This window comes from Penaeus japonicus, unplaced genomic scaffold, assembly GCF_977035675.1.
Source record: "Penaeus japonicus unplaced genomic scaffold, GWHDUDI00000001_assembly GWHDUDI00000007, whole genome shotgun sequence".
In the NCBI taxonomy this organism is placed as follows: Eukaryota; Metazoa; Arthropoda; class Malacostraca; order Decapoda; family Penaeidae; genus Penaeus; species Penaeus japonicus.
Genome location: NW_028234409.1, coordinates 31,501,232 through 31,511,231, shown reverse-complemented (window position 1 = coordinate 31,511,231; position 10,000 = coordinate 31,501,232). Strand labels below are relative to the sequence as shown.

The following is a 10,000-nucleotide window of genomic DNA, read 5'->3' as shown; positions in this document are numbered from 1 at the left end:
ATAGGAAACATCCGATTGGAGGGAAATAAACCAACACAGCTTCCGGTGAATTCCACTTTCCATTTTGGAGCTTCAACCAGAATGTATACTCTGCGTGAAAGACCACAGACCGCACCAAAGCCAGTGATGGAAGAGCTAGAGAGAATGACTGAAGACAGTGACGGAGGTTTGCTAGGTTTGCCAGAAACTGAAACGGAATTAGATGTGAGTAAAGTACATGCATTTACCTCTTTTACTTCAGTTATGTTTATGGTTGTTTAATATTAATAGATGATTTTTACTTTCCACTTATAATTTATATTAACCCATTGGTCGCGTACGGCATCATTTGCTGTCAAGGCAAGTGGAAGAGCCAGGCCATATGTGATAATACCGACACAAGGCTGTATAAACTTATTTAAAAATACCGCGGCTAAAGGGTTAATACTTAAAGGGAAAAAACAAACAAAGTAAAAGAACAATAAGTGTACATCATTTAATGATTTTCTTTCAGAATCTCACAGAATTTAATACTGCACATAATAGACGCATATCTATGTTAGGCATTGGGGAAGATGAACCCAAACAGAGAGGTCGCAAACGGCACAAATTTAATGTCAGCTTTAAAGATGAAGAGGATGTTATAAACCCTGAAGATGTTGATCCAAGTGTTGGAAGATTTAGAAATCTGGTTCAGACAACTGTGGTGCCTTCAAAAGTAAGTATCTCTCTCTCTCTCTCTCTCTCTCTCTCTCTCTCTCTCTCTCTCTCTCTCTCTCTCTCTCTCTCTCTCTCTCTCTCTCTCTCTCTCTCTCTCTCTCTCTCTCTCTCTCTCTCTCTCTCTCTCTCTCTCTCTCTCTCTCTCTCTCTCTCTCTCTCTCTTCTCTCCTCTTTCTCTCTCTCTCTCTTCTCTCTTCTCTTTCTCTCTCTCTCTTCTCTCTCTCTCTCTCTCTCTCTCTCTCTCTCTCTCTCTCTCTCTCTCTCTCTCTCTCTCTCTCTCTCTCTCTCTCTCTCTCTCTCTCTCTTTCTCTTCTTTTTATAAAATTATGATATATGCCATGATGATATTCCTTGGACAATATCAAACATGGCAGAATATAGACTTAGCATTCCCATAGAGATACGTGTAATTTTTTTTCCAAAATCCTTTATTTCTCATTGTTTCACGTGGACGCCACAAATTCTCTCTCACTTTACAGAAGAGAAGATTAGACATTGGTGGTCTTGTTTCGAGCAGCAGTGGACGTGATGAGGGATTAAGTAGAGGCATGATGCAGTTCCAGCGGAATGATAATCTGTATGGAGACCTCCCCCCAGAGCAGCATGGCCATGGGGGATCTCATCACTCTATGTTCTCCTCTCTACTGTCTTCCAAGCTTGGTTTGCCTCTTCCAAACCCTGCTCCCGAGGTCAGTGTTGATATGGTGAGGCTCTTAGGTGGTATTTTCTTTTTTTCTGTCTTTCTTTATTATTATTATTATTGTTATTATTATTGTTATTGTTATTTATTTTTTTGGCCATTATCAATATTATTTTTATAAGTTGAGTTTACATTTTGGTTATGAAAATTCTAGTCTATATCCTTTACATATACTGTAAAGAATTACTTCAGAATTACTGATGATAGGTCATAATTTAGTGCAGGATTTATGAATTCATAGAGATTCAGTCTAAAACTGAGATTAAGCTGATATAGAAGGGAAAAAATATGCTTGTCATGTTTAAGACATTGACGTTTCGTTTGTCTTCTAGGTCGAATTGGCTCCTCCAGAGCCAGTTGCCCCAGAAGTGCCAGCACATCTCCAAGTGGCGGTTGATCCAGATGAGCCCAAGAAGAAGAAGTATGCCAAAGAGGCTTGGCCGGGAAAGAAGCCCACTCCTTCACTTCTTGTTTAGCCATCTGTGGCTGTCAGAGTATGATTACACTTTTATAGTACCTTGTCTGAACTGTGGCAATAGACCTCACATGTTGGGTCTTGATTCAAACATATCCTTCATATGGATTTGTATTTTTATAAAGTCTGAATGGTTCTTATGGCTGAAATTGTAGCATAAATCCTATTACTGTAAACTTTGTGTGTGTGTGATATAGAGGTTTATGATGTGTAGGAGTTTTTTGAATAATGAGAATATGAGGTGCAGTAGACTTTCATTAGTCTTAATAGTATTGAGCTGAATCATTGATTTGTCTGTTATTGATATGGTCTTTTTTAATATTTCGCCAGGACTGTTCCCTCCAATACTGACCATCTCCAAAAGATGGTCAATATTGTTTCTAATTTGTTAAGATGTCTAAAAGTAGTAGTATAAAACACATTGTAGTCTTAGTAGTTTACCACTATAGTATCCCCCATCCAAGAGTAATCTAAATTTGATGTAGCAAAGCCAAAACAATACAGGACCATGTACCTTTGCCAGGCATCATGTCGTTGAGTTTTTCTCTTACTTATCCAAAGTATAGACTAATTAAAATATATTTCAGTAAAGTGAAGTTTGTTTGCCCTAACACTGATTTCAATTGCAAGTACAGTATTACGTTTTTGATAATGTCATAATATTTAGTTAGAGAAATGCACAGACAATTTTTGTATTGTTTAGATTTATAGGAGCAAAATAGAAGTCTGAAATGGGAATTAGAAGTTTTAGAGAATTCTAACAGCCTTTAGGCTGTTGAAATGTTGGAAAAGTAGTTTTAAAATCTTTTGAATGCTAGTCAGTCCAATAAGATATCAGTTGACACTTTCCTAATCATTATTTTCTGGTAGCTACTTTACATAACAGGCTCGTGGTTAGTGGTAAATAACCAGGGTAGTTGGAATAGACATTATCTATTTCTATTACATATTTTGTGACAAGAATAATTATCATGTAACTACTGTTATTGAATTGGATAATCTTATAAAAGATATAAACAGTTGAAAACGAGAAATAAACTTAAAATATAAAGTTCAAAATCATATTCCTTTTCTCAATGCCAAACCTGTTCACTGGAACTTAGTCATATCTCTAACTATGATTGTAAATGAAAATTAAAATGTTGATTTTGTAAATAACACTTAAACATTAAGAGAAGACAACCACGAGATATCAAAGTAGCCATATTGTTCAGAAGAACAAGCAAGTAAAATCAGTCTGCAGTGAGAAGGATAGCAGACTTGGTGATCAACAAATTTTGGTCATAGTCAGGAGTCACTGGTGACTTATTAAGAAATCAAAAGATTTGTTTTGATGGAAACATTAACATCTCTTCATTACTGCTAACCCATATTCATAGTATTTATGACTCTAAAGTACTGTTATTTTATGACTCATTTCTGTTATATAATCCTCTCTTTTCATAATGATATTTAGTTGAATTTGATCTGTTGATAAGTTAGAATTTATAAGTCCTATTACCATTTCAGTATATTTCTGCAGTGTTTAACTCTAGCTATCTTTGGCATCCTGTACTGTTAGGGAATGAGCAAATGCATACTGATTTCTCAAATATAAAGGGTTAAGAAAGAATGAATTTGCCACCTGTTCATTATTAAAAGTCTAAAGCAAATTACTATTATCAGTATTTTTTCAATGTGATTAGACTGATTTTACTGAATACTGTTCATTAGTCAGGTGATACATATTAATTTCTAACATCTGCCAGTACACCTACAGTAAAACAAATGGAATATTATTTCAAGAGTGTTTTCTTTTCACCTTGAAATATTTTTAAAAATCATACTCTGTTAACCTAGTCACGCCAGTGCGATTCCTGCTCTAAATGGTCAGAATGCTGGGGTTTTAGAACACATAAGCCTAATGCCTTGGGATTCTCGGGGGCACTATCCGTGAGCGAGTGATGTAAGCCCGCTCATCTGGCGCGCCTGCCTTGATAAAATATCTAATCGCCGGCGTCTGACCCAAAAACCACTGAACGTGACAGCAAGTCAGTCGGCGCAAATGGGTTAAGTGGTATTTTACTGTACCTGGGATATGATGAGATTTTAGTCAAAACTGATATTTCAATCATTATTTTGTTTGTAGTTGGTTTACCGGAAGATTTTAGGCAGTCATCACAACTACCAGTAGGTTAAATTTTAGAACAGAATATGTTATCATTGTAAATACAAATTTACAAAGAATCAAGAGATAAACATATGAGAATTAAGATCAGAAGAGATGTAGTGAAACAGTTGATGTGCAACACGATTTTTCAGTAGGTTTGTTGAAGAGATGATTCAATATCTGTTATTTTCTCGGCTTGATGAGACATATCTTTGATATTAACATCTTTGTATCTGTAGCCTTGGGAACTAGGTAGAAAGATAATTTGATGTCATCTTTTGTGTTGCAGCATATGCTCTAGCAAAGCAAACTTTTGTTCCCATCTATAAATAAGATTGCCATGAGAGATGCTGATAATCCTTAACCCTTCTGCATTGGGCATGTTTATTGGGGTAGGATCACTTTTGTACTGGATTCTTCTAATTGTTGAAATTACAAGCTATTTATTTCTTTTAATTTATGTAACTATATGTAATTTAATGCCAATTAGTATCACAGGGCTTATACCAAAAATAGACTTCTGTCATACCATAAAACTATTGAATAATAGAAAACACATCTTAAGATGCCCACCCCAAGTTGCACATCTTAAGATGTGGCCTGTCCAGGAAGGGTTAAAAAGAATTAGTTAAATGTCTTTGTGGAGAACTGTGGCCAGGGCTCACATCAAGTAATGTATCAGGCATTAAAGCAGTATATTTTATAGTTTTGTTTGGTATTTAGTTTGAGTGTTGCAAAGTATTTTATCGTCATTTATGTGCTTCATACCCAATAAAAAGTTGATTTCTGCTTTTCTGGATAAAAGTATTTAGTACATGTGAAGTGGTACTGCAAACTATGTAGAAAATAGTTTTAGTGTGATAATTTTATACTCATCCAATCACCATTTGATTTTTTTTCTTTTTACACAATAAATCAACTTTTGTACTTTCATTGATATGAGAAAATATTTATTTGTTATATGTCTTATGATTAACTACCAGCACACTATCACTTCCACTCCACATAACCAGTTATGTAGCTAATATGTATTCACCATTTTCTACATGTTCTTTATTGTTATACCATCCAACTACCTAACAGTTCTTTATGTGCTTCAAGCAAATCATCCTTCACCCTTTGCTTGGTGGTTTCAGTTTATTTACATGAATATACTGAAATACAGCTACCTGAGATTTCTATTGCAGTCTTTAACCCATTCACACCGGTTCTTATATTTGTATAATGCTACTCCTGCCAGTTAGATAACAAGTGTGCGCAGTGACTAAGCATGAGATCTCTCCGGGTGTGATGCCGTGCTGTGCCTCTATGAGCTCCTATGATAATGTGCATACGTAATGATGTAAAACCTATGTTTTGAGGGAGAGATCATGACGTTGTTGGACATCACTTGGAGGGACTGAAATATTATGATGACATGATTGGACATCACCCGGATTGAATGGATTAAATTAATGAAATTCAAAATTGTTCCCAAATCTTATGTGAAATTTGGATTAGCAGTATAAGGATAAGGATATATGATATATGTATTTGTATTTCTTGTTTGTATTTCTGTTTATTCTACCAATTCAAGAAACAGAAAAATCACAAGAAAATAATTTTGTCTGGTCTCTCACATGTAATCTCTCCTGAAAAAGGAACCATCTTTGAAATTTTTTGACCTTTGGCACTTGTGGAAATCCTGAAACCTCTCTTCATTGAGAACTTACCCCACTTGTTCTTCATCAGCTCTCTTATGGAGTGAGAGGATTATAGCAGAATCTGAGTCCAACATGAATTATTTTCAGCATAGCAGTCATTGATGTATATACTTGGGTTACTAATAGGGGAATAATTTTTAGTCCTTTATCCCCTCCTATTTTATTGCATTTATATTTACTGAATTTAACACAAGTTTGTGACTACCTGAACAGATCACATGGTTTCTCAAAATTTGACAAAATCAGCTTTACCATACAACTATCCTACCACCTCTAGCAGCCTAGCTTCTTTCAAGCTTGTTACCTGTGAGTATTATTTATAAACCTGACTTGTGTTCATTTACACACTTATGTGAATGAGAGAGGGAGAGAGTGGCAGAGAAGGAGAGAGTGGCAGAGTGAGAGAGAATGGCAGAGTGGCAGAGAAGGAGAGAGTGGCAGAGAAGGAAAGAGTGGCAGAGTGGGAGAGAATGGCAGAGAGGGAGAGAGTGGCAGAGTGGGAGAGAGTGGCAGAGAGGGAGAGAATGGCAGAGTGGGAGAAAGTGGAAAGAGAGGGAGAGAGTGGGAGAGAATGGCAGAGAGGGAGAGAGTGGCAGAGAGGGAGAGAATGGCAGAGTGGGAGAAAGTGGAAAGAGAGGGAGAGAGTGGGAGAGAATGGCAGAGAGGGAGAGAGTGGCAGAGAGGGAGAGAGTGGCAGAGATGGAGAAAGTGGCAGAGCGGCAGAGAGGGAAGGGGAGGGGAAGGGGGAGGAGTAGGAGGAGAGGAAGGAGGAGGAGGAGGGAAAGGGGAAGGAGGAGGGAAAGGGGAAGGGGGAGGTGGAGAAGGGAGAGAGTGGAGAGATGGAGAAGTGGCAGAGAGAGAGAGAGGAGAGGAGAGAAGAGAGAGGAGTAGAAGGAGAGAGAGAGAGAGAGAGAGAGAGAGAGAGAGAGAGAGTGAGAGTGAGAGTGAGAGTGAGAGTGAGAGTGAGAGTGAGAGTGAGAGTGAGAGTGAGAGTGAGAGTGAGAGTGTGTATGTGTATGTGTATGTGTATGTGTATGTGTATGTGTATGTGTATGTGTATGTGTATGTGTATGTGTATGTGTATGTGTATGTGTATGTGTATGTGTATGTGATGAGTGAGTGAGTGAGTGAGTGAGTGTGAGTGATGTGTATGAGTATGTGAGTGAGTGAGTGAGTGAGTGAGTGAGTGTATGAGTGAGTGAGTGAGTGAGTGAGTGAGTGAGTGAGTGAGTGAGTGAGTGAGTGAGTGAGTGAGTGAGTGAGTGAGTGAGTGAGTGAGAGAGAGAGAGAGAGAGAGAGAGAGAGAGAGAGAGAGAGTGAGTGAGTGAGTGAGTGAGTGAGTGCGCACATGTGCAATCCCTATTCTAAAAACTGATGTTGCCTCTAGTATACCCTCTGTGAGTGTGTGTATATTTATATATATGTTTATACACATAGATAAGAAACAGTACTGAGTGAAAGGGGAAAAAATTATGCCTGAATGGAAGACCAGTAGTAATGGAAAATGAACAATAACAAGTGAGTAAAATTATACTATTTCCAAGAAAAAAAATCTATAAGAATAACCACAAAACACTGTCTTAATAATACTTATTTAGTGTCCAAAATATGAAGAAAAAAAAGAATGGATATGTTTATATAGTGTCCTTTGCGATATCCATGAAGGTTTGGTTTACTCTTAAATAATCTTTGTAAACTTTGTCCATATAGTTAAACATTCCATTTAACTGAGAACAACCTTGGCTTTCATCCCAGACTATTAGTCCAGTTTGGTTAATTTTTTATTATATAAAACTTTTGATTTGCAGATTTTTCTTCTTTTCTTTTCTTTCTATCTTTCTTTCTTTCTTTGCAGACAAACTATAGGTTTTTTCATTAACCCATTGGTCGCGGTTTTACTAAAATATGTATGCAGTGGGATGGTGGGTTTACATTTTCTGGCACGGTGCCATCTATGACCGACGCTGCCTTGGCAGCAAATCATGCCATCCGCTGCTAATGGGTTAATGCATTAATTTTATAATTCATATAGCTTTGGTTCCATTATAATGGTAGTTGAAATAAGAGGTGCCTGTAATGACTGTTTACAAATTTGTAATAGAAGACTGATAAAGCTTTATTGAAGTTTGGCAGAGGGTTACAGTGCAAATTATTTAAACCTATTGCATATCAACAATGCAGAAAGAGTTCAAAGTTCTTTCAGGACATCTTTAACAAATTTCATGGCAGCTCCTGTCAGCTATTCAATACTTCTTTTATATATGTCAGATATTTAGGTATGCATGAATCTTGCAGTGGCAGTAGTACTACATATATATTCCCATGAGAAGTATCACAAAATTTACTGCTAACTATTAACCCAATCCTGACGGACCCGGTGAGAAGTGGCAACCCCCTACGCCGGGCCTATGCAATATTGCATCGGGAACGTCACACTGGTGTGTCACCCCGTCTTCAGGCATTTAGCATTATCACACAGGTGTGACACACCGTCATCATCAGGTTAACTGTGAATACTGAACAATAGCATATGGGAACTGTTGAATCCTAATAAGACAAGTAACAAATATGTAGCTATTATATTTCTGCAGTATATATTTGCAATCTTTGTTGAGCCAGTACTAGCTTATCAGTTACACTATTAGTTTAATAAGTTGAAAGAGCAATAAATATGATCAAGAAATTTTGCTTTGACAAAAATGTGTCATAAAATGCAAGATAATTCTATAGTATATCAGTTTTCAATAAGTGGCTCAAGAGAAGTCTTTGAAGTCATGTACATTGTAGTTTGAATACAGGAAAATTAAATTGTTGACAGTATTTTACTTGATCACAAATGAAGAAAAATTGAGAGTTTTTTGAATAGGCAAACAAACAAACAAAAACACATAGAACACACACACACATGCGCACACTTGCTCGTAGACATGTGCATGTACACACACACACACACATTTGCAGACAAACACATGCACGCACATGCACACACGCAGGCACACACACGCAGGCACACACACGCAGGCACACACACACAGGCGCGCGCGCGCGCACACACACACACACACACACACACACACACACACACACACACACACACACACACACACACACACACACACACACACACACACACACACACACACACACACACACACACACACACACACACAGAAACTCTTGCTCATAAACACATGTACAAGAACGATTCTCAAGAAAATTATCTGTGAAACAATAAACCTTGAAAAATAATTTTCTTGAATTATTTAATTATGCTTTCTTGGTTTTTCCTCCCATTCAAAATGATAACATATGTTGACAACTATGCAGAATGTAGGTATGTAAAAAGTGAATACACTTCTGATGCCGAATGCTATACAAAATTATTCTGTTCCAAGATAGATTTGTCAAAGGCAAAATTTAGAGCACTACTGATTAAGGATTTTTTCTAGAATGATCTTGGATAAGTCTCATTCTTTATCACTACCAGATATGATATTGGCTGATTGTGATCCTACAGAAGCAAAAATATTCATTAGCATAATCATGATAATATCTTAACTGACAAGTGTATTTTTAAGAAATAGTGACATTGTTAATCACTGCTTTAAGGATACATATTTAAAATGTGAAAATCTTAATTTCTTTGAATAATGAAAGTCAGATAAGAATTGTATAAATTTAGTGTGTAACTTATAAACATATTATGCAGCTAAATGGAATCAGTATGTTTCTACAGTGTATGCTGCAAAATTAGAATACTTATTGGTGTACACGAATGTTTAATTTTTGTATATGGTTTTGTGTAGAATTCATATAAAGTCTTTCATTCTGGTGTAATGGATGTTGAATATTTAACATTGATTTCATGCCAAGAAATATTTTCACATGAACTTAGGAGACATTGCATGAATATGATTTCATATGAAATGAAAAATAAAGGAAATTTTATGATACTAGATTATTGAAAATCATTGCTTCTTTTCCACACTTCTTGAATATATATGTGCTGCTTTCATTTACTACAATGTGCTAGGATGGATTACCCAAATGTGTGTTGAAACAAATAAGAATAAAAAGTAAAGCGCCAGCATTAGACAGCATAGTCCACTGATTAATTGATATTATATTTGATATCTTCATATATTATTTATTTATTATTTGATAACTTCTGACTACCTGTGTGCAAATTACTAAGTATTGCTTTACATGTGTCAGAAGCTGTCTTCCTAAATTAAATGAAAATAGCTAATGTGATATATGTATGTACATATATA

The 10,000-nt window shown here is 36.3% G+C and overlaps 1 protein-coding gene across 2 annotated transcripts in view; it reads left to right on the top strand.

Moving 5' to 3' along the window:
* The window catches only part of NiPp1 (nuclear inhibitor of protein phosphatase 1), a 14,063-nt gene extending 10,411 nt beyond the window's left edge, over positions 1 to 3,652 (top strand). The window contains exons 4-7 of one of the 2 annotated variants that reach the window (XM_043015265.2): positions 1 to 204; positions 494 to 697; positions 1,179 to 1,388; positions 1,732 to 3,652. The exon at positions 1 to 204 is cut by the window's left edge and continues 14 nt beyond it. In XM_043015265.2, coding sequence (XP_042871199.1) covers positions 1 to 204; positions 494 to 697; positions 1,179 to 1,388; positions 1,732 to 1,875 — 762 coding nt within the window. In that variant the 3' untranslated portion in view covers positions 1,876 to 3,652. Of the gene's footprint in view, positions 205 to 493; positions 698 to 1,178; positions 1,404 to 1,731 lie in introns of both variants that reach the window. The other variant, XM_043015264.2, reaches the window with a different exon arrangement.
* The last annotated feature ends 6,348 nt before the right edge of the window (positions 3,653 to 10,000 follow it).